Raw genomic sequence first — 24175 nt, 5'->3', positions numbered from 1 at the left:
AGAGACCCTGACCACTTCACAAGACAGAAGATGTGGCCCATGAAGTTTGTAAAGCCAATCTCCTCACGTTTCACTTGGAAGGAAACCTCACTCCATTTCCTTACCAGGCACAGCAGAAAGTCCCCACTCCTCAGCCTCCTGAACACTGCCAGCCTTGCTGGCACTTCTCCTGTACACAGATTACTTTTTCTAGCAGTGCACCTGGCACTTGTATAGACATGAAGTAAGAGGCATGTCCCATCTTACAGAGGTTACTGCTGGAAACAAGAGAAAACATGACCTAAGGAGGAGGCAGAACAAATGCACCAAGGAAAAGGTCCTGGTTTTGTTGCTCTTGCCCTCTTAAAGCACCCAAGTCGTCGTCCCTGATCACTTCCTGACATGATGCTTCAAAGACACACTGGGAAAGACTATGTGTCCTGCCTCTCAGTTTAGGAAGGACATTAGGAGAGAGTTGCTGGGTGGACCACGGTCTTGGAAATCAACCTCTTTGTGGAAGTGCTTTATTATGGTTTTATAAGCCTGCCTTTGACAGGTTGTTGTCATTGTTCCCCTTTAATAAGTATTTAAGCCAAGATTTTCCAAAATTACTAATGACTATGTACTTGAAATTCAAGACTGAAGCTTTTTAAAGCCAGAGAATCAATGTCAAAACACTGAAAAAAACTGCGGCTTTTCCAAGAGCCTTGAAAAAATCAGGCTTCAGGGTCTCTCAAGTTAGGTATGTAAAGGCATGGAAAACTTGTAGTGTTCCAGAAAAGAGTAGCCCATATCAATATCTAATCAGTGAGACTTGATAGTTTTGAGATCCAGTTCTCAGGCCAATTCAACATGAGCACTGTGAAATTAAAAGCAAATAACAAAATTTTAAAATAATTGTTGCAGTGTTTGTAAGTGCCTGCTTTTCCCATCAGAACTGTAAGGGCTCCCTGGTAAATTCTGTGACACAGTGATGATGTCAGTGATTATGTCAGGATTTCAGTACACAGAAGATACTCTGAGTATTGCAGTAGATGCTCAGAGGTGCTTCCAGCATGTGCCTCCTCTAGCTCTTCACAGCCTGCACATTGACCTCCCCACTCTTCTGTCCTCTTTCCTTCTTTTCTGATCTTTCCTCCCATCTTTAGCACCTGGGCACGCAGCCCAGCTCCAAGGCTCACACCATGCTCTGACTCAAACCCCTGATGCTCATAATGCCTTGTCCATATCGACAGGCTCTAATATTCCTTGTGGGAGGAAGACAAATTGCCATTAGTCAGGCCTAAAGTACACTCCCTGCACTCCTGCTGAAATAACTATGGGATTGGAAGAGGAGGGAGAAGAGGAGAGGTGGTTTTGTTTTACAGCATCTAGAGTAAAAAAAGTTGTGGTTTTACCTCAGCCTTGCCAGCCCGCTCGTCTCCACACAATGACCTTGCACATCACCTGGACTCCTCGATGCCAAACTTCTGGAATTCAAGCACTGGAATGACTGTGTCTCCAAGTGTATGACCTAGCACTGGGCTGATCAGAGCAAGGATCATGGGAGTATGGGGCACAGGGCATTCGGACATGTGATGGCAAAGAAGTGACAGTGTTGGCAATATTCCCTTCTGGGAGGCTGGTCCTGATATCCCATCTCTTGGCAGCATCCACCCTCGCTCCTCCTGTGATCCCATGCCTCAGGGTGTCAAAGGCAGAAAAGGAGGAAGATTTGACAAAGAGCTCTATAACATACTTGAAAATTTGTGAAAAACTGATGGAAACTTTTCTGTGGAATAATTGTGTAAACCAAGAGCAAACATTAAGACCTACAGTTTTAGAGATGGGATTTTGGATTAAGTCCATTCCCTCTGAATGCTTTCTATTGGTAATTTATACGTAAAATGAAAAAATTATTTCATGAAATGAATGCATTTTTTACTAGTGTAGGGTAGGGGATCACAACTCACAGATGGCCTTGAAGTGAAACCACCACAGGGGTTACTTTAACTGGGGATCCAGTAACCAAACACCAGTGGGTTTAAAGGACAGGTTTGGGCTGGGGTTAGCATGGGCTATGCTGGGATAGCTGGGCTGCTGCACAGGTCTGTCAGCAGTCCTACTCAGAGAGAGTCCCTCTTCTGTAGGGAGAGGTTGTAGGCCTGGAGATCAGGCTGAGTTTGGGAAGAGTCATGAGGACATGGTTAGGGAGTGATGTAAATGCATATCAGGAGACTCAATCCTGATGGGTGGCAAGTATTAGCTACAGAACAGCAAGTATCCATGGCTAAAGGCTGGAGAGAGGGGCTGGCTGAGAAGGACAGCAGTGTTTAAGGCTGAAATCAGAAGAGAAACCTTGGTGAAGCTCTGTGTTAGAAATGTAGATTTCTAACAAATCAGATTTTTGTCTTCAGGACTGTATGGGTGAGGATCCCATAGCAAAGAAAAAGGTTTGGGTTTGGGAGGCAAAGGCAAGTAAGCAGGACTGCAGGGCTGGGGCTTGGCTGTTTACATGCTGTTCAGGGCAGTAAAGGCTTCAGATTTCCTGCCTAAATGAGGCAGGAAAGGGTCGCCTGGCTCAATTAGTCTGGTATCTAGAACTGTTCCTTGAACAAGGCAGAGAGCTGAGGTTCATGCAAGGGACCAGGAATTGTTTTTCAGACTTGAAAATGCCAGAGGGGCAGTGTGTAACTTGGATATGATGAGCTGTTCATCTGGCAAGAACCACAGAAGAGTATTTTGATTTACTGAAAACTGGGCAGCTCAGAAGTTGCTGCTTGACTCATTTGCTGCTCCCATCTGTTGCACATATAAGCACAGCAGAGCAGATGAATTTTGTCTGAGCCTGAGGTCTTCGACTGGCCCTCCATAAATGCCGCTTGCCAAAAACCAGACTTAGGGGAGGAAAGCTGTCAAATATAATCGAGAAAGAAAAGGACACGGGCTTCCAAGTGCACTCCAGCAGGACATGGAAGTGACCTGGCTGGAACTGAAAGCAGCAGTCTGCTTCACCAGCCTCCTGGAAGCCTCTAACAGCTACACAGGCAGTGAGGGGAGAGAAAAATTTAACTTAAAATAAAATTAAATAAAAATAATTTTCAGTACCATTCTGCAGTACTTTTTGAAATACTAGAACTATGAAATATGGCGTGATGGTAACAATCAGGATTGTAAGTCTGGTAACTAGGACTTTTACCTTGAAGAACTCAGTATGGTACTTTGAGCCCTTTAAAAGCTGTGTTAAATCTTTTTTCCTAGTTCTACTAGCTCTAGCCTTCCTTTTCATCCCCTCAACAACAAAGCAGCTCCCTCCTGAGAATGTTATTTACTTTCCAAATTATGTGCCTATCAATTTCTGGAATTGCTAATGTATTTGGATACCTGCATAAATTTAAGTTTCAAGAAAACTGTAAGGATGAAACAAAGAATTCCCATCATCCAGAAGAACCACCAAAAATGTTTTATGGAAGAACTGAGAAGTCTGTACCTTTGCATAGAATTTGCTATACTGAGGTGAATTCCAAATGGCATTGCCATCTAAACAAGCAGAAAAATAGCCAGAATGTAGTGAGTTAAATTTAAGTATTCCTAGAAATAGGAATTATTAGCAGAGCTTGGAGCATGATGTCACTAGCAGCAGTAATAAGTTTTTAGCTTTGTTCTCATAAATTACTTTAAAAAAGCCCTTGTACCCTTGTACCTAGTGTCTAGCAATTCATATTTTCCTATTTTCTTTTTCCCCCCCCCAGTCTAATGTACTCCCTTTATTTTACCCTTTTCTGTCTTCTAACTTCAGCTTCTTTTATTTTGTTCTATCCTCTGTCCTCAAAACATCGCAGCATCTTCTGTCAATGTGAAAGCATTTGTTCATGCTAGGTCTCAGAATGGCTGTGAATGTTGCCCTCTTCTGGATCACTTTTTATACAGTATTTTGCTAAAAAAAACCCCAAAAACAGTTTGAAAAAGCCCAGGAAGATACTAATGTTACTTTTATTACTTGCACATATGAAAAAAATCTAGTTTGGATTTGGATAGATCATTATTTTAATTTTTCCTTACTGAACTAATCTACTCTATCTTCCACTACTGTTTCAACTGTTGTCATTCCATATGAAACAGTTTATTGGAACAAGGCTTTTTCCGTTCCTCCTTATCACTGTGCTTGTCCTGGAATAACTCTTGCTGAAAGCAAGGGAAGGGTTTAGATTTTAATTTATCTAAGCCTGCCCTCTGGCAGTGGGAAGCCATTCCCCCTTTTCTGTCACTCCTTCCCTTATAAATAGCGTCTATCTTTCCCGTGGGCCCTTCAGGTACTGGAAAGCCACAGCTAGGTCATCCCGAAGCCTTTCCCTCTCCTGGAAAGAGAGGAGCATCTGAGGAAGTTCTCGCCCCTCCCCGATTCTCTGCCCTCCGTGTTTTCCCCTTCCACTCCGAAGTTTAAGCCGTGCTGGTTCAGGATCGCATGGGGGCTGCAGTCCGAGGAAACTGGGATGACAAAAACCTGCTTGGCCTTGCAAGCAGCGATGGATGAGAGACTGCTGCAGATGGGACATTGGGAAGGAATTCTCGGCTGTGAGGGTGGGCAGGCCCTGGAACAGGGTGCCCAGAGCAGCTTTGGCTATCCCTGGGTCCCTGGCAGTGCCCAAGGCCCGGCTGGAAGGGGCATGAAGCAACCTGGCCCAGTGGAAGGTGTCCCTGCCCATGGCAGGGGGTGGGAATGGTTACGGTCCCTTCCAAACCATTCCATGATAACTATTTTTAACTCTTTTTGCCCACCTCGGCACTGGTCGCTGAGTAAGCCCACCTGCTAGGGCGGGCCGGGTCCTCCGCGGCTCCAGGCTGCTCCCGCTCCGCCCGCCCCTTCCTGCGGGAGCGGCGGCGGTTCCGGGGCGGGCCTGGGCTGAGTTCGGATCGAGCATGGCCGGGAAGCGGAGCGGCGAGGCTGGGGAGCGGAGCGGGGAGCCCGCGGCCAAGCGCGCCTGTGGCCCGCGGGACGAGGAGTTCAATGGCGCCCGCTTCAAGGCGCTGCTGCGGGATCCGGCGGCCGCCACCAAGGGTGAGGGGCTCTGCAAGGCGGGAGAGGCGCGCCCTGAGGCGGCCGGTCCGGGCTGAGGGGGCTGCCCCTGGCTGAGGGGGCTGCCCCTGGCTGAGGGGGCTGCTCCGGGCTGAGGGGGCTCACCAGGCTGAGGCGGCCGGTCCGGACTGAGGCGGCTGCCCTGGGCTGAGGCGGCCTCCCTTGGCTGAAGGGGCTCACCAGGCTGAGGGGGCTGCTCCGGGCTGAGAGGGCTCACCAGGCTGAGGGGGCTGCTCCGGGCTGAGGGGGCTGCTCCGGGCTGAGGGGGCTGCCCTGGGCTGAGGCGGCCTCCCCTGGCTGAAGGGGCTCACCAGGCTGAGGGGGCTGCTCCGGGCTGAGGGGGCTCACCAGGCTGAGGGGGCTCACCCGGGCTGAGGGGGCTCACCCGGGCTGAGGCGGCTGCCCATGGCTGAGGGGGCTGCCCATGGCTGTGGCAGCTGCTCCGGGCTGAGGGGGCTCACCAGGCTGAGGCGGCCGGTCCGGACTGAGGCGGCCGGTCCGGACTGAGGCGGCTGCCCTGGGCTGAGGCGGCCTCCCCTGGCTGAAGGGGTTCACCGGGCTGAGGGGGCTGCTCCGGGCTGAGGGGGCTCACCCGGGCTGAGGGGGCTCACCCGGGCTGAGGGGGCTCACCAGGCTGAGGGGGCTGCTCCGAGCTGAGGGGGCTGCTCCGAGCTGAGGGGGCTGCTCCGGGCTGAGGGGGCTGCTCCGGGCTGAGGGGGCTGCTCCGGGCTGATGCGGCTGCCCTGGGCTGAGGCGGCCTCCCCTGGCTGAGGGGGCTGCTCCGAGCTGAGGGGGCTCACCCGGGCTGAGGCGGCTGCCCATGGCTGAGGGGGCTGCCCATGGCTGAGGCAGCTGCTCCGGGCTGAGGGGGCTCACCAGGCTGAGGGGGCTGCCCCGGGCTGATGCGACTGCCCTGGGCTGAGGCGGCCTCCCCTGGCTGAAGGGGCTCACCCGGGCTGAGGGGGCTCACCCGGGCTGAGGGGGCTCACCCGGGCTGAGGGGGCTCACCCGGGCTGAGGGGGCTCACCCGGGCTGAGGGGGCTCACCAGGCTGAGGGGGCTCACCAGGCTGAGGGGGCTGCCCATGGCTGAGGGGGCTGCCCATGGCTGTGGCAGCTGCTCCGGGCTGATGCGGCTGCCCTGGGCTGAGGCGGCCTCCCCTGGCTGAGGGGGCTGCTCCGAGCTGAGGGGGCTCACCCGGGCTGAGGGGGCTACCCATGGCTGAGGGGGCTCACCCGGGCTGAGGCGGCTGCCCATGGCTGAGGGGGCTGCCCATGGCTGAGGCAGCTGCTCCGGGCTGAGGGGGCTCACCAGGCTGAGGGGGCTGCTCCGGGCTGATGCGACTGCCCTGGGCTGAGGCGGCCTCCCCTGGCTGAAGGGGCTCACCCGGGCTGAGGGGGCCCACCCGGGCTGAGGGGGCCCACCCGGGCTGAGGGGGCCCACCCGGGCTGAGGGGGCCCACCCGGGCTGAGGCGGCCGGTCTGGACTGAGGCGGCCTCCCCTGGCTGAAGGGGCTCACCAGGCTGAGGGGGCTGCTCCGGGCTGAGGGGGCTCACCAGGCTGAGGGGGCTCACCAGGCTGAGGCGGCCGCTCCGGGCTGAGGCGGCCGGCCCATGGTAGGTCGCGGGGATGGCACGGGTGCTGCTCCTGCTGCTGCTGGGGATGCCGCACATGGGCACGGCCCGGCCCCTCTGTGTGGCCCAGAGCGGGCCCCACGCGTGGCGCCGGTGCCCCGGGTGACGCTGTGGCTTTGCAGGGCTGGAGACCTTTGTGTCCATCGCCAAGACGCTGCCGTCGCCCCAAGTGTACGATGTCGTGGAGGGATACGTGAAAATTTCCATGGAGTGTGCTGAGATATTCAAGCTTCTCGATGGAGAAAGGAAGCCTGAAAGTGAAGTAAGTTGGATATGGGGGTTGTCATTCAGGGACTGGCGGCTGCAATCCCAAAAATCCTACCATGGAGAAGAACCAACAAAAGGTTGCCACGGAATAGTCAGAGCTGCCAAGGCTGCCAGAACTCTAGGAGTGTTTGGACAGTGCTCTCAGGCAGAGGGTGGGATTGTTCAGGTGTCTGTGCAGGGCCAGGAGTTGGACTGGATGATCCCTGTAGGTCCCTTCCATTTCAGGATATTCTGTGGTTTTATGAATAAATAGTGCTTTGTAGTGTAAATAACTCTATAAATTTTTCGTTTGGTTTTTTTTTTCTGGAAGTAGCAGTGGCAGAAGCACCTACCAAGTGGGAGATGCTCCTTTCTGTTCATAGATGTTCCTGGATTTAATGACACACACAACCAATAGTCCTGTCCAAATCAAGCTGTTAAGGTTCTTTAAATGTTTTCAAAAGGCCTTTTAGGAAATAAGGGGATCAACAGAAGCGGTTAAGAAAGCAAAGCAAAAGTAGCCTAGTGAAAGTAAATGTTTTCAGATATCTGCCTATACATCAGCATTTCTAGGAAGCCCATGGTAAAGTTGACTTCATTGTTCTTATTTCAGCTGGACACAATTTTATCCTATCAGAATATGGTGAATAAACAAAGATTTTAATAACTTTTCACTGTGAATTCTGGTGCAGCATTGCTTACAATGTAGTGTTGCTTACAGTGTAGTAGTGTATTGTGTGGCTTTTTAACCATCAGTTGCTGTTCTTTGCCTTTCAGTATCATTTTTGTCTCTGTAATGTTCAGTGACAGTCTTTCCTCAATATCCTGTTGCTAGCAGGGGCTGATGTTTGTAATGGGCATAGCCCCAGTGCTGTATGGTTTCTGAATTCTTCTGAACTAATTCTTCTGAAATTAATTGAAAGTTTGGAACGTGATATTTTTCTCCAGCACACTTCATTTTTTATCATCCGCTTAGGTGCAGTCGTCTCTTGAAGCATTGATTCCTTGAAACTTCATGCTCTCAGAAGTGATCTTTTCAAAGAGGAAGCATTAATTTGGGAGAGAATCTAGAAGTTAATGTCACTTTCATATGTGGAAGCTTTCATCTTGCAGTGGGGTTACTCTTTTTATTAATGGTGGTTATTACTGTTTGCTCAGCTAATCATTTCAAGTCTTACCTGATACTGTCAGTTATTAACATACTTTTTTTATCCTGCAGATGCTGTTAATCTTTCAAGCTCTAGAAGCCATTTTACTGAGGACAGCCAGCGACCTCTCACATTTTTCTGTTGTGGGAATGAACATTGTCAAAAAGTTGATTCATTCCTATATGAAACTGGTCTATGCTGCTTTGTATTCTGAAAATCACAGGTAAGTCTTCTTGGTGCTCTGGTGGAGAATCTCTGTCAATTGATCTGGAGGGACTGTACTAGATGTTGCAAAATTCATCTTGACTTGTTGCTAATAGTCTACCTTTATTTAATAATCCTTTTCCACTTGTCATAAAATGATTGCCTGTGGAAATCTTTGCAAAGTGGAAACTGATACATCAAGCAATCCAGTGCTGTAGGATACTTTCCTGAAGCTATAGTTTTCATCAGCTGGGCCTGTCCTAGTGAGGGCTAACATGGGTGGTACCTTGAGTCCTGTTATTTTCATGCTGCTTGATTTGTGGGGTGAAATGTATAGTGTGGAACAGGGCTGGGCAGTCTTCCTGGGATGGCAAAAAGAGCTGCTCTTGAGTGCTTGATTTCCCTGTATTTTTTGAAGTCAGGTTTCCATGTTTATAATGGATTTTTCTCTTTCAGACTGGCTTTTCTTCTATAATTTTTCCAGTCTCTTAAGTCTGAGGTTATTTTAGGTTGTTCAATAATTTTGTTATCTAGTCCGGACCAAAAGTTTTCTCATGCTCATGTGTATAGGCAAAAGAAGTTGCAAATGTCACACATTTCAGTACAAATCTGGGAGGAAGAGGAAAGCAGAGGAAAAACCAGACTGAAATTGGCTTGTCCAAGGCCAATGACTCATCTTTCAGCCTTTGAGCAGAATTGGAAAAGGTTTCTGTGCTTTCCCAGTTCATAGACACAACCGTGCTTCCTGCTCTGCGCAGTTGATCTTATTGCAGGAGGCGTTTTAATGGGACAAGGAGTCTCAAATAGGTACACTGGAAACAAATTTTGAGGCTGTGCAAGATCTGCACTTCTGATTAAGTGTTTAAAGATTGCAGGTTCTGGAGAAATCCTTCTAGAACTTGCAGAGAGGAGGCTGCAGATTTCTGATGGGAGATGCTCTGCATTTTCTGTGCAACCTCTTTGAGGTGCAGAGGTATTTCCTTCACTGTATGTCTAGATGGGATCTCTGCTTGAATCACGTGGCTTTTACAGATTGTCCATGACAGAAACACGATGGACAGATCTGTTCGTAGTAATGGCTGTTTAGATGATGGAGGTCTGCAGTCTTGTGCGTAGTGGCCCTGACATATTGAAATAAATGGCAAACCTCTATGATTTTAGGAGTTCATAGAATCATGGAGTAATTAAGGGTTGTCTAGTCCAACTCCACTGCCATGAACAGGTTATCTTCAACTTGTTAATTTTGTCACTTTCTCCTTTTAAACTTCTTTATAAAGGGAATATCCAGCCTCACATTACAGCTTAATTTTGGGGAAGAATATAAAAAGGTGTTTCCTTCTCCTTTCTCCCCTCGCCCCTCTTTCCCAGCTGCTGTTATTACTGCCTAAAATAGTGCTTTGGTGGTTTGACTTCCCTTCTATTTTCTCTTTAAGTTTTAATCTCTTGGTTCAGTGGTTTGTATAACCATCATCCTGGAAATAGATAGCCTGCAGGTTTACCTCTGCTTTGTTTTTTTAGGGTGAGCCGAGGGTGCCTTAACCTGCTGTCAGCGATGGTGGCCCAGGGCCCAGATTCAGCAAGGGATGTGTATAGTCATTTTGATTTCAATAACAAGTACCTGCCTGGATTGTTGAAAAGAAGATGTAAGCAGGTAAATTAAGGTGCTACATGCCATGGCATGCTGTGCCATGGCTCCACAGCTTTTTTTAGCTGTCTATTCAGAGCAAGCTGTTGCCAGTGTTTCTGTATTTTCATCTGCAAGAGCTTAACTCTTCCTTCCTGTCCTGTGTCAGGCTGAAGTCCTTGATTGTGCCTAACTGGACACATGAAAATGCCTTTTGTGTTTCCAACAAGCTATGGAGAAATAGAAATGTACAGTTTCTGTGAAGTGCCCTTCTAATGTCTACCTTCTAATGTCTAAAGCAGAGTGAAAATGATAGTAAATTCCTGAAAACTAGTCATTTTTTTGCAGTTTGGTCCCACTGAAATAAATGGAAATTGGCGAGGGGATATTGCCCAGTACTAATACAGAGTAATTGCATTTGAAATCATAAACAAGAGTTCTAAATAATCTCTAGCTGGAAATCCTTAAGCAGAATATGTGAGTGGAGAGAAAAAGTCACTGCTCTTTTTCCAGAAGAAACTATCTCTTGTTCCCTCCCTGTTTGCTGAAAATAGTCAGGATTGACCCAAACCAGTGCTTTGGAGCAGGAATATTTGTGTCATTCCAAATGCAAGTGTATAATAAATCCAGTATTGTTTGCAATGTTGACATATTGTTTCTGGATTTTAAAGATTAGTTGCAGAGTGAATGTGTACATTTGTGTTGGGTTTGTGCCATCTGACATGAAAATTCAGACTTTTTCTTTATAAAGCAGTCAAGCGGAAGGGAAAAAACTGAACACATCCCTTTTTCCCTGGAACCACTTTTTATAGCTCCGGAATTGTCAGATGGCATGGATTTTGACCTCACTGCAGGACCTGTCTGCAGGAGTACCTCCACCCTTAATTTTAAATGCTTGGGTGTAGTCTTTTGACCACAAGCCGCTTGAATAAGGTGCAAGGAGACTAGCATCCAAAAGGTATTAGTCCTGTACAGCTTTCAGTGAAATTATGTCACAGCTGGCTATCAGAGGTGAGGTTTTTAACACAAAAATACCAGGCCCAAAGCTTACAGCAAATTCTTATTTGTTTCTCTTTATTTCTTCTTTCAAGACTTTGGTGAGTCCCTGCTGCATTATCTTTTGCTTACTTAGAATCTCCCTTCAGGCTTCTTAACATGCAGCTTAATTTTGCACAGCAGGTTTAAAAAAAAATGGTAAGTTCTGTCCCGGAATGTAGGGGTAGGACGAGGTGTGACTCTTTCAAAGAGGGTATATTTATTTATATTAGATATTGGGAGGTGATTCTGGGCCATGAGGGTGATGAGATGCTGTCCTGCACAGATTGCCCAGAGAAGCAACTGTCCCGTCCTGGAAGAGTCCATGGCCAGGTTGGACTAGGCTTGGGATAGTGGAAGGTGTCTCTGCCCATGGCAGGGCGTGGAATAAGGTGATCCTGAAGATCCCTTCCAACTCAAGCCATTTTGTGATTCAGTGTTCATGCTCTATGGTGCTGTTACATGTCAAGCTTTCACTGCTTCTGCTGTGCCTGAGTTGGCAGTTTTTGTGGGTATTTCTGTGACCTGACCAAGCAGTGCCCAAGTGAGGAAATTCAGTGATGCAGAGTTTGGCGTGAAACGGCTGTTAGTGTTTCCTTTTTATTTAAATTTCTGGCCTGATCTCATTGAGAATTGAAAAGCACATGAACTAGTACATTTTCCTTTTTATGTAAAAGTGATCTGTTTAATGCAAGAAGTTTTTTAGCTGAATGTGCTGTGTATGCATTGCATGTACATGTATGTCTGTCGCTGCGTGCAACATTTTTATAGAAGTTGTTTCATTCACCCATTTATGGCGCTTCTAGGGATAATCAGCAGTTGCAGTATCAATTCTGCAGTTGGGTAAAATCTGTGTGCTAGCAACATTTTTTAATTTTATATTTACATTTTTGTGTTTCCAGGGGAGACCGGATGTCCGCATGGCCTATATTCAGTTTGCTCTGTCCTTTCTCATTGCTGGTGACAATGCAATCTTGGCACAGGTGCTGGAATTAAAAGGTACTTCATAATTGCTTGGCGGGTTTTTGTTTTTCAGGCACAGTCATTTATAGGTGATAATAATTATGGCCTAATTAAAAATGTGAACCAGGTAGAGAGCACTAATAAGAAGCAAAATATATATTTTTAATCTTATTATCTGAAAAGCTTTAAACTTCTTTGGTAGTGTAGTAAATAAGCCTCTTCTGCTTGAGAACAATATGCTATCTGCTAAAACTTTGCAAAAATAAAGTCTTTGGTGACACAGATTTAAAAAAATGTAAATCTAATATAAAACTTTGAGATCATAGAGTCAATAAACAAAAAAAATTCATGGCCTCCAGCCTTGCTCATAAGACAGAAACAGTGGATATGTTGCATTAATTTTCTTTTGAAAAGGGTGTACTTCAGTTGCCTTTCTGCCCAGTGAATTTTAACCCTCGAAAAAGTTATGAGACAATTCAGAATGGATCTAGAAATACTGTTAAAAAAAAATGCTTAAGCCACTAGCTGCCAGCAAGTAATGGCAGGGGACTGAGAACTGGCTGTAATTATTTACTTCTCTTGCTCCTGCTACTCCAGGGCTGCTGATTTCCTTCAGGTGCTGACAGTTGTTTAGTTCTTTCAGGCTGGGGATTGCACACCTCGGCCCAGTCAGTACAGATGGCTTTCATTCCCCTGTAGGAGCCCCAAGTTCTCTATAAACTGAAGTTATCTAGCTTTGCGATGCCCTGGTGGACCAAAAGGTGATGCCTGTAGTTGGAGATGGAGCCTCCAGACATTTCAGAATCACTCAGTGAAACAATTACAAGTGCTTCTATGGGAGGAATATGAAATTACTTGAATTTTAGTATGGCATTTCAGGGCCCAAAATGTATTTAAAGTTGACAGATGCTGTAGCTGTGTTAACCAGCAAGTTGGCAAATTAGCGAGTCAAGATGAGAGTAGGTTTGGCAGCATCAGTTGCTCATAACCATAGTCACAGACACATCATCCTTCTGAACTCTGATTGCTGCCTTTTGTTTCATCCTGGAATATAACAGCAGGATAAATAATGTGATGTGGAAGAGGAATGAGTATGAATTCCCTGAAGTATTTTAGTATGAAAAGAGCTTTCACATTTTGACTTAACATTTGAAATGTCCTCTTAGATTTCATTCCAGCTATTCTTCGCTCTGAAATAAAGGAAGACAGAGTTTCTACTGTCAATCTTCTGCTTTCCACACTGACAACTAAGGTATGATACCCCCTTGAAACTGTGTTGTCTCACGTTTTCTATTTTCCTCACTGCTGAAAACAGTTCTGCAGTGATTTCTCACACAATGTTCAGTTCTTAGGGCTGCTGGCAGTGTGCTGCTGCAGTGTGTGACTCATAATATGTGTTGGAGGTTGGTAGCTTGGCTGTATTACTGTCTCAGGATTGAAAACAGGGAAGCAGGAATTGCTGAAAGGTGTGAGAGTTGGTTTAGTGGTGGCTGCCTTCCCTGTGCTCTGTCACCTTCCGAGCATGGCCCTGCCTCTTTCATGGGGTGCTTTTGTTGCTTGTAGAGCAGCTGCATCTGAGATGTATTTTATTTATTTTAAAATGTTTTTAGCTCTAGAATCTATAACTTTTTAGTATCTGTTGTGAGCTGCTGTAGCAATGTTGCATAAGTTGTTGCATGAACAGTTGAGAGAATGAAGAAAAAAATAGTTACAAATTTAGAGTGTAGCCGTAAGAGCCTGCTTCAGACTTAGGCTTTTATCAACTGACCAATTGAAGCCAAAAATGTTCTTTCATTTTGCTGTTGCAATAACACGAAAAAGAAGGACAATAAAAAAGCTATCATTTAAATGTAAAATAAACCTCATTGGAACTTTGTTTTTCAAATGAAACTTTTCCTGTGTGGGAATCACACATACATCATGACCTGTTGCATAACTGATGGACCCCAGCACACTGTATGACTCTTTCAGCTTAGCAAGAAAAATGAGAATTAAAACAATGCCAGCAGTAAAGCACAGCAGAAGAATTTCTGAGAAACTTCCTCCCCTGTGTATTCCCTTTCATTCAAACTTCATTTGTGGTAGGCTTTACTATGCCTACACCCAGGTTCCCCTGGTTATACTCTGTGTCTGTGATGCTCTAAACATGATCTGTGCTCTTCAGCTGAACGTGAGCATCTGTCCTGTCCAGCATGTGCAGGATGTGCAGAGGTTGGCGTAGGGTCAGGGTGGAGCAGGAGCACATGAGAGAAGTGTTGTCAGGACAGGCAGAACCTTTCTTCTGCTGTGGTGAGGAGAGCCAGCTCTCTGTGTACTAGAAGAATGAGATGTGTTGCTGTTTTGCCGTGATTTTGTGACGACTTGCAATAAATAGAAGAGTTTGCATTTTCTCGTTTCCAGGTGGTTCATAACAAAAATATCAGCAAGACACAGAAGGTGCGTTTTTTCACTGCAGAAGTGTTGATTCACATCGCTTCACTGTACCGTTGGAATGGGATTACTGATGTCAGCCCTGAGGATTTAAAGGTCTGGCCATTTATTTCTTTGTTACTCTTAGTCCTTGTACTGCCTTTGTTTCTCCTCCTTTTGCAGCCCCCAGCTTTTGAAACAGCTCCCAGTTGCTCTGAGCTTGATGAGCTCAAAAAGAGGAATCTACTGAGCCTATTTAAAAAGAACCCCCAAATTTCTGCTGCTTCTCACTGGGTTTTGGCTACAGATTTTTCACCTTTGTGTGTGCCCTCTTGTATTCCTCTACCACATGCTTATGACCTTGCCTCTCCCATCCTGATGTGTTGTAAACACCCTTCGGAGGAGATCTGTTTCTAGTAGGTATCTGCTTGGAGCTGTGCAAATCTCCAACCCCATTCATAAGCATATATTTCAGTTCTGAATCATTTTAACTTCTTAGAGTTCCTGACAGTCCCTGTAAGTCATATGATTAATGATTTCCCAGCCACAGTTGTCAAGAGTCTTCTCATCCATAGGCATCATGAGTTGTTCTGGATTTAGAACGTTAATGGAATCGTAGAATGACAAAATGGTTTGGGTTGGAGGGACCTTCAAGTCCTGAAGCTTCTCTTTTTAATCTGAGCAAAAGCCAAATTTTGTTTCAGGATTTCTCTAAGAGCAGCCATATAAAATGTAGAGTGAAGCTGATATCAGTGATGCCAAATCTCATATGCCTTTTTTGCTCCATTTTGGTTCTTATAGGTGGCTCAAGGTTCTGAGGAGGTGGGAAAAGCAATGGTGCGAGAGCTTGTGCATAGTTTCTTAATGGACCTCTGCTGCTCTCTGAAACATGGCATAACATTCTATGATCCAAGTCTTGGAACTTCTGGCAAGTAAGTCACTGGGCAGCTGGGATTGTATGTGGATTTTTTGCTAGAAGCAAAAGAGACCTCACTAGTTATCATGGCTGCCCTGAAATGTGTGGTGTTAATTCACTGTTTGTCATGCAGAAAATGTGGAGGTAAATTAATTTCTTAATTCCTTGAGTATAAACGCAGAAATTATGCAAGGAGGGTGAGAGATTTTACCTTCAATTAACAGTTAGAGAAGCTGCAGATTTCACATCCCATGTAAAGTATCAAATATTTTTATTCAAAATATTTTTTTTTTCTTCAACAGGGGAGGAAATGTGGTACTTCTACACTTCCTGCTTGGTTTAAAAACTGCAACAGAAGATGAAATGGTTGCTGATCTCATGGTGAATATTCTCAAAGTATGCCCAGATTTATTGAACAGATACTTCAAGGAGACCCAGTATTCCTTTGTTCCTAGAGTGAAGTCTGCTTGGATGGAAAACATGAAGTTACTCAAGAAGGTAAGAGTATGGGTGATGGTAAAAAGCCATGCTCAGAGCAGGAGGCTCTATAAACATGTAAACTTAAGTGGTGAAGAAGGAATTGGTGTAAGAAACAGTGGAAAACATCGCATCAGGGACATATTTTTTTGAGATGCAGCAACATGAATGCTCACTAGAAAAACCTTTTGTCCTTTGCGAGTGCTCCACTGCCTCTTTGTTTAGCTTAAAATGGGCAAGTAGGACCTGGAATCTCTTGAAAAGGGATAGCCTTTAGCAGGGATGCTGGTTGCATACAGAGGGTCCATTTAGTTGAGTAGGAGTCTGGAGGATGCTCTGTAGCATTTTTACATAAAAATTCACATTTAATGTTGTCATTTCTTCCGACAAGTCAAAATCCTTCTGTAAAATGCTCCCCTGAAGAAGCTGTCGTCTCTGGAACTGTATCAATGGGGCTTAAATTTTTGTTTCTTTTCTTTCAGATCTATGAGGCTCAACCAGAGATCTCCAATTCTTTTAAGACTCCTGAATTTATTCCTCTTCCCAGATTGCTTTCTATGGTGATGGTAACAACAGTCCCTGCAGTGTGCAATAGAACAATGTTCACCCAAGGGTTAAATGTAAGAGCAGTCTATAGTATTTCAATGACTTTTCTGTCCTAGTTTGTACTGTTTCATTTTAGTGTGTAATAATTCAAGAAATTTCTTAAGTTGGTTAATTACTTTTGTTTTATGTTGTCTGCCTCAGCATTGATCTGGCTTGGTGAAGCACTGGAAAATGAATTTAAATCACTGATGTTGATTCCAGGTGCCTTTCACAACCACCAGTTCTGCCACTGTCCACTAGTGTTTTAGGCTGGGAATCTGAAAACCTGTGGATTCTTTACTGCTAGCTAAAATCTAGAAAATAAGTAATTCATTGACCAATTTTAACACACATTCAGAGTATGGATTCTCTGCATAGCATAACAGGAATCACTGAAATGTCATTAATTCACTTCTTTCTTTTAGTTGCCCAGCACAGAGGTGAAGCAAAGCATCCTATCACTGGTGTCCATGGTGCTGAGAAGAGCCCTGAGGAACATTCAACATTGTTTGTCTGAAGAAACCTGGCAAAGGTCACAGATCTACACACTGCCAGCAGTGCAGGAGTTTGTGCAGCTCTACAGAGAAGCTGTCAGCAAGGTAGAAAGAAAGAGACAATTGCAGCAGACAACTGCTCCCCCCTGTACTTTGTCCTGGAGTGGTTGCAGCTGAGGAGCCAGGAGATGGTACCCTGGGGAGGCTGTGGGTTAAATGGTGAGGTAGGAGCCTACACTTCCTGGCATATCTGTCTGATGGGAATGCAGATAAAGTTCTGTGGGGAGACAGATTTGCAGCATTAATGGCTGTTGTGCTGCAAATGATTTCCAAGAGCAGGAAGCAAGTTCTCTTCCTGGTTCAAGTCAATGTAGCCAGCAGAGGTTACTCTGAAGTTACTAGACAAGAGAGGGCTTGAGTTGAAAATATGCCATGAGGAAGAAGAACCGGACAAATTTTTCACAGGAAGCCTTTTCAATAAAGTGTTCTTTCCAGTACTTATGTTAGGCAGAAGTGGAAGTGCAGTGCTTGATTTCAGGTCATTCTCTGATTGCACACAAGGTCAATTCCAATCTTTGTGAAGAGCAGCAAATCTTCCTGTTGGGTGTTTGGGGATGTATTTATCACAGGAGCTTTGTCTTACAAAGGAGAGCTGTTGGAATTTACCCTTTTTGCTTTTAGGTTTTACCAGACATGACTAGTATAGTGGCTGTCTGGCAGTCCTTTCTGAAGCAAGGGAGAGAACACAACAATGGCCCAGCAGAGAAAAAGGAAGGTGATGTCTCCACTGTGAAGGCAATGACCGAGACAGAAGTTGCTGAGCAGCATGGTAGGCAAAGCAGGTGGAGTTACAGCTTCTTATCTTTGTGGGAATGAGTGTTGTGAAACCCTCATCAGATCTCACTTGTGTATTTACTGCTCACCTTTCCTTTTGTTCAGTTCATGTTCAGGCCATTAGAATTGCCTGAGAATACAGTTCTGCATATGGGCTGCCACTGCTGCTAGAAGGTTCAGCAGTTTGACTTGGCTGTCCCAGGATCACAGAACGGTTGAGGTTGGAAGGGATCTCTGTAGATCAGGTTGCCTGATACCTCTGCCTAAACCCAGTTACCCAGGTCCACATTCCCACAGCTTTTGAACATCTCCAAGGATGGAGACTCCAGAACCCCTTTGGGCAACCTGCATGGTTGCTCAAGTCAAAAAGTGTTTCCTGATGCTCGGGGTGTTCCTGTGTTTCACTTTGTGCCCTGTGCCTCTGCTCCTGCCACCAGGTGTTTCTGGGAGGAGCTTGGCACTGCACTCTCACTCAGGTGCTCATACGCAGTGATAAGATGCCCCTTAGCCTTCTCTTCAGTCTGAACATTCCCAGCTCCCCCAGCCATTCCTCAGGAGAGATGTTCCAGTCCCTTCACCATTTTTGTGAGGCTCTGCTGGACTCTCCCCAGTGTCTCCATTGTCTGGGGAGTCCAGACCTGAACACAACACTCCTGGTTTGGCCTCCCCAGTGCTGAGAGGGAGGGAAGGAGCAGCTCCGTGACACCAGGACACCCAGGCCTTCCCTGGCAACCTGCTGTGTGCTTGGGTGGCCCCCAGAATGTACTGGTGAATGGGGCTGTTCCTTCCCATGTGCAGGGCTCTGCTGTTCCTCTTGTTGAACTCAGCCCTCCTGCCCTTGACCTTTCCATGCTAGTAGCTGTGTCGCAGCCACAAAATAAAACTGGCACGGAGACTGATATGCCTGAAAAATAATTTTTGGAGAGATTTTTGTTTGTCCGAGTTATTTCACCAGGAGGTCTGGTTTTTTAGCAGCTTGTTACTGTAGCTACACAAATGCATGTATTGATGTAACACAGGAGTGGAATTATGAGTGTTGGAAGAGGGGGAGACGGATGGCGTGAAGGCCTCAGTTTTCCTCTCTCCAAAGTGTCCCTCCCAAAGGGCTTCCTTCCACAGTTCCATTGCAGGGAATGGAGAGTTTCAGGATTGTCTGTATCTTGGCCAACAGCCTGTGGAGTTTTCCTTGTGGGCTGGAGATTAATCTGCAAACAGTTTTACTCTTCACAGGGCATATTCCACAGAGAGACTTCCTGGAGCAAAAGGCTTTTCAGTGGATGTCCTTCTGTGCCTCCCTTTGGGCAGCAAAATGTGGTTGGCACTGACAGTCCAAGGCTTGGAAAGCAGTGAAGCACTCATTTCTGTAGGACTGTAGCTGTAGTTCCTCAGCATTCTGAGGTGGTAAAGCTGTGTCACTTCCTCCCAGTTCACCTTTTACAGCTTTATTTGCATTGTGGTCACTAGAGAGTTCTTTTCTAATGGGAGCTGAGACTCAGGCAAACAAAGTTTATCCGTGGTATTATTCATCCTGTTCTTCCTAACTCTGCGAGGGAGACCAAGTAAATAGGAAAAAGTTAGGTGTTACATGTTTTGGCCCATGTTCTATGCTTGCTTTCATTAATGACTGGATAACAAGTAGCTTTTTTGGCTCTTCATGTTACAACTGAAACCTGAGATGGCTTTTCCTAGGATGTAAACAGTTGCCTTAAATGCTATTGGTGTTCCTCTCATACCGGTATTTGCTGTCTGCCTCTTGCCAGGAGCTCTCTGAGAAAGTATTACTTTGAAAGGGGGAAGAAAAGAGTTTTTAGCTGAAATAATAAATTTGCACCAAACTGTGGTGCACTGTCTCGAGCACTTCACCAGCCAAACCTACTGGACATTAGCTAAAGGTAGTGTCCCCAGAAATCAGCAGCATGACCATATCCTTTCCTTCACTTTTTCCTATTGTTCAGCCTTAAACAGCAGTGGGATGGGTGGGATTCTTACAGTGAGTATTCAGATGATCAGGTTGTGTTTTATGTGTGAACACTTCTGAGTCAAATAAGAAATGGCAGCTCTCAATCTAACCACTGAATAAGCAGGTTAAGTTTTGAAAGTATTCATACAGGAATGCTGGGGAATGAAACTGGAGATTCCACGCATGTTTTTCTCATTATTCTTGTTGGGAAGATAGCAGGTCATTTCCTAGGCAAATGTGCTGGAAATACAGTTATTAATTCTCCTGCTGATGAATGGTGGTGTGACACTGTGCACTCGTGCTATGAAAGAAGAAGAAACTAATGATGGAAACATTTTGTTTAGGTTCCGATGATGCTGAGACGCTGCTTCTGAAAGCTGCACTGCTTCAGGTCATATGTCTTTATCAGAAGGTTGTGCCCCACTTGGTAGCACAGAGCAACTTTGATTTTAGCAAGCTGATAAAAGGTACGTGATGGGTATTTGTATTTCCTCCACTGTTTTCTCTGGCTGTTTGCAAAGTCCACAACAGAAGGGAATGTTTGCTTTTCTCCCTCTGAGGGCTGGATTCTCACCTTGGGTTGGCCAACCTTAGTTGCGGTACGTCTGGGGATGCCATGATATGAAGATCTTTGAGTTGCCAGCTTGTCTCACCATTGTGTTTTAAACCCTAAAACATGAGTATGCTGAGATTTCAAGAAGTTGGACCAAACTGAAGCTGGTTTCTTGCTTTCACACCTCAGGTATAGTCACTGAAAAGGGCCTGCGGGAGGAGGTCCCTCCTCTCCTGCAGCACCATATCCTGAAAGTGGCTTTGGAACTTCCCGCCAATAAATTTTCCTGGTTCAAAGTACAGGTAAGAGGCCGATGCAAATTTATGTTTCCTTAATCTGTTGTCCTCAAATCTTTCCATCTGGCATTACCTAGTTTTACATTAGTCCAGTCATTTTAGGAGGTGACCCTTTTGTAAAGCCAACAGGAGTTACATTCTCAGCAGTGGTGAAAGATCCCTTCTCCTCTGATAGGTTTTTTACAGGGACAACATTTTTTGCCTCCCTGGTGAGCACAGGAGAAGGTTCCAGTAGCTTTGTGTGTCTCTGGAGAGGAGCACAATGTGCTGGTTTCCCCTTGTCTGGAAGGCCTGAGGTTGCAGACGAGGGAAATGAGCCATTGATGGCAGCCATCCCATCCCTTCCCAAGGAAGATGCCAACATTTTTTAATGCTCCCCAAAATTAATGGAAACCATCAGGGCCCCAGCTTTCTTTTTTACTGCAGGCTTGTAAAATAAGAGCTCTGTCAAGAGTTTGCTTGTAAGGAGTGGACCTGGCTTTGAGGAGAAGCAGAGACACCCATGGAGTGTTGTAACGGGGATAGACATGGAATGACTGGGGAGTAAAATATGATTGATGAGGGAGGTGGCTTTGTCTGGGGTCCTTGTAGTAGTTGGGGTTTCTGTTGCTGCTGTCTTCTTCCACTTTCCAGGAAAGCATTTTACAAGTGAGTACGAGGATCCTGGCTCATGAAATGCGAAGTAGTGTAAATGATCCCATTCATTTCTGGCCTTGGGACTTCTGGGCAGATCTATAAAGTAACAGACTTACCTTACACATCAGTCTCAGTGCAACATAGTCCTGTACAGTGCTGCTGTAGCAGAGGAATTTTAATATATTTTTCTTGTAGGACATCTCTGAGACAGAGAAGATATCTGGTGAAAAATCAGTCTTCTATTTACTGATGAAAATGTTTGTTACAAGTACCCATTCTCATCTGAAAGTTTCCACCAAAAAGTTAATCATCAAGGTAAGCGTTTGAATTGAAATATCAGAATATTCACTATATCCCCCTGGTCTGAAATTTCAGGATTGTAGTTTTTTTCTTAAAGCAGATACCTTTACTGCATGGTTGTGTGGTCAACAGGGTCTCCTTTCCCTTTTCTTGTGACTGTTCTTGGAATTTGATGTCAGATAACTGGCTATTAACAAAATATTTTATGGAAATAAATGCTGTGAACTGACTTCCCTGCAGCAGTTGATGAAAGATTAAGGAAAATGTCTTTAATGCTTGCCCACTCCCCCTAGGCTGAATTAATTCTGGCACTGTAATAAATTATTCTAATTTGTGCCTGCAAAGGTCTTGACGTTGAACAAGAAGAGATTACTTTTGAGTTTTATTTTTTATCATTGTTTATTTATTCTCTACTCTATCATTGTTTGTTTAATCTGTACTTCAGCACTCCAGCCTTGCATAAGCCTTAGATGGTTTGCTCTGGTCCTGCAGAATAGTCCTCTTTGCTACTGTCTGATACAAGCTTTGATGCCAGGACTACTTTCTGTCTTTAAAAATTAATTAAAATCCCCTTCTGTACATTTAAATTAGTTATTTGACTTTTCAGGAAAAACTGGTCAACTACAAGTCCACAAAACACCAGAGGCTGTTGTTTTTAGCACCTTATTAAAAGAGGACATCTTTTAGTTATCTGAATAGGGGTAGAGATTTAGATCAGGAATAAATACAACCAAACTGTTGTGCCAAGAGAAAATCCAGGAAGCTGTGCTGGCCCTGGACCGGGCTCTTCATGCAGTGTCCTGCAGTATTCATGGCACACAACTTTGTACCCAGCTTTGTGCATTGAATCTTTGCATTTAGCTCGAGTCAGAGAGTGCCATTTTAATATTCAGTCCACCAGACCAAAGTTCCAGTGATCAAACTGGGGTTTAGTTGCCCTTGGCCCTTGCAAGGGTTTAATGGCAGTTTCTCTTGGTATCCCAGTAATGAATATCTGAACCAAAACCTGCTCAAAATGTGCTGTTTTTCTGGTGGTTTTGGATTTCTTTTCCCAAGTGGGAACATGGACTGCCTTACTTGTTCTTGTGTACACTTTCCACTTCAGTCCATTGCATTTTCTCTGAAGGGAGTGCAGGAACAAGGAAGTTAGGGCAGATATGTCAGCAGGAAGGCTGCTAAGAATAGATGGTAAGGACTTATTTTTCTATGCAGTGCCACGTAACTGAAGGCTTGTTTTTGGATTTCACATTCTGTTCCTGCCTGTTTCTGTGAGAGCTGCAAGTGCATTTCTATTTCAAGACTCTGCCAAAAATAGTCGATTATATTAAAATGAATCCTTTTTCCTTCATTTTTTCTTTATTTAAATGAATTACCCTGTCAGATTCATGTAAGTAGCAGTTATTTTTAGAGTTGCTGGTGTTGTGCACAGAGTAAATGTAGAACAAATGAGTTGTGATGGCTTCCTTTTATTTTGTGTGTGGAGAGAAGCAAAGGCACAGATTGATCCTGTGTAGTGTGGATGCCACAGTCAGGAAGCTGGGCAAGGTTTCCTCTCTTGTTGACAGCTGGGGACAGGGAGTTTAATCATGGTGTCACTTCTGTTCCTTCCTCTCCTCTTCTCCCTTCTTTTTTCTTGCTTGTAGAGCTGGAGCACAGGGTCACCAAGTTCCTAGTTTGGGTTCTTGAGGTCAGGGCCTGAATTTAGAGAGCCGGAAAATGGGGGAAATTTCTAGATATGTCAAAGCCTGTCTCTTGGTTGTGGTATATCTGGGTCTACCTCACCACCTCCCACAACTTGCACTTCTCTCTGGGCCTTGCTGTGGTCACAACCCACTGCTCATTTACATGACTGTTTATCCATCTGACTAATTGTTTTTTGTACAAGTAGGTTTAATTTAGCAATGACTTTCCATTATATTAGATCATTAGTTTACTAAATCTCCCCTACAGGGTATTTTTAAGGTGCTTTTTTTTTTTCTGCCTGTGATGATATAAAGATGTACAAACCTTTGAAAGCAGTATAACTGGCTTTCCAAAAATTATAGAAGTGAGATTTTTATTGTTCACTGTGCAGTCAAAGTCCCCCTAGTGAGTGGGAATAAGGCCTCTTGAACTGAGGGGGTGAGGAGAGTGACAGATACTTCTTTTCATCAACCTGCACTACTTCTTTTCTTTCCCAAAGGAAGGAATCATGATGTTACTATGCAAAAAGATTTGTATCGCTTGGGGTTTTGTATTTTAGGTGTTGTGAGGTTTATTTACACGCCTCCCCCTTTGTTTCCTGGACAGGTTTTACGTGACAGTGGAGTGTTTGAGTACACATGGAAGGAACTTTCAGTTTGGCTGGAACACTCGGATAATACAAAAGAAGACCAGAAGGAAGCAGTGATTCAGTTTTTGGAAAGGGTAACAGTGTTCAAATTAGCTGGATAAACAATGCAAAGAATAGTGTTAGTGGAAAGTAGAGATTTTGTTGCTATTGTTGGGAAACCTGTCAAAGACCAGTGAGTGAATTCTGAGAAATTGTCTGGGATTCTTTATACAGAGGTGGCATCGTTCTTGTCTTCAACGGGAGGGACAGTGAAATTATTTGTAGGAAAATTGAATCCAAAAAGATCAGTTGTCATAACAGCATTGTTGGTATAAGGGTAGAGTGTTGTATGTGTGAATAGGTTTTATCTCCTCTTTGGGTGCCAAAATTATCAGACCTCAGTAAACTGTGATCTTGTACAAGGAAAGCTGACACTTCCTGTTTACTCTTCAGGATGTTGAATGCCCAGTGCTTCATTTCCAATGTGGTCTCCCCAGGGACTCAGTCTGTGGTTGC

At 45.1% G+C, this 24175-nt stretch overlaps 1 protein-coding gene across 2 annotated transcripts in view; it reads left to right on the top strand.

Annotated features, from left to right (window-relative positions):
• Window positions 1–4878: 4878 nt before the first annotated feature.
• URB1 (URB1 ribosome biogenesis homolog) overlaps window positions 4879–24175 on the top strand; it is a gene marked incomplete at its 5' end in the record, with an annotated part of 40750 nt that continues 21453 nt past the window's right edge. For both annotated transcript variants that reach the window (XR_014616864.1, XM_084223946.1), the window contains 16 exons: window positions 4879–5017; window positions 6791–6930; window positions 8134–8285; window positions 9785–9917; window positions 11828–11924; window positions 13055–13140; window positions 14289–14414; window positions 15099–15229; window positions 15516–15711; window positions 16173–16310; window positions 16701–16874; window positions 17451–17598; window positions 19908–20030; window positions 20306–20418; window positions 21244–21363; window positions 23638–23754. Coding sequence is in view for 1 of the 2 variants with exons in the window: in XM_084223946.1 (XP_084080072.1) it covers window positions 4879–5017; window positions 6791–6930; window positions 8134–8285; window positions 9785–9917; window positions 11828–11924; window positions 13055–13140; window positions 14289–14414; window positions 15099–15229; window positions 15516–15711; window positions 16173–16310; window positions 16701–16874; window positions 17451–17598; window positions 19908–20030; window positions 20306–20418; window positions 21244–21363; window positions 23638–23754 (2133 nt within the window). The remainder of the gene's footprint in view (window positions 5018–6790; window positions 6931–8133; window positions 8286–9784; window positions 9918–11827; window positions 11925–13054; window positions 13141–14288; window positions 14415–15098; window positions 15230–15515; window positions 15712–16172; window positions 16311–16700; window positions 16875–17450; window positions 17599–19907; window positions 20031–20305; window positions 20419–21243; window positions 21364–23637; window positions 23755–24175) is intronic.

This window comes from Fringilla coelebs (assembly GCF_963513975.1).
Source record: "Fringilla coelebs genome assembly, chromosome: 2".
NCBI classification, from domain to species: Eukaryota; Metazoa; Chordata; class Aves; order Passeriformes; family Fringillidae; genus Fringilla; species Fringilla coelebs.
The sequence above is the reverse complement of the archived record's forward strand: the minus strand, read 5'-3'. Positions and strand labels throughout refer to the sequence as shown.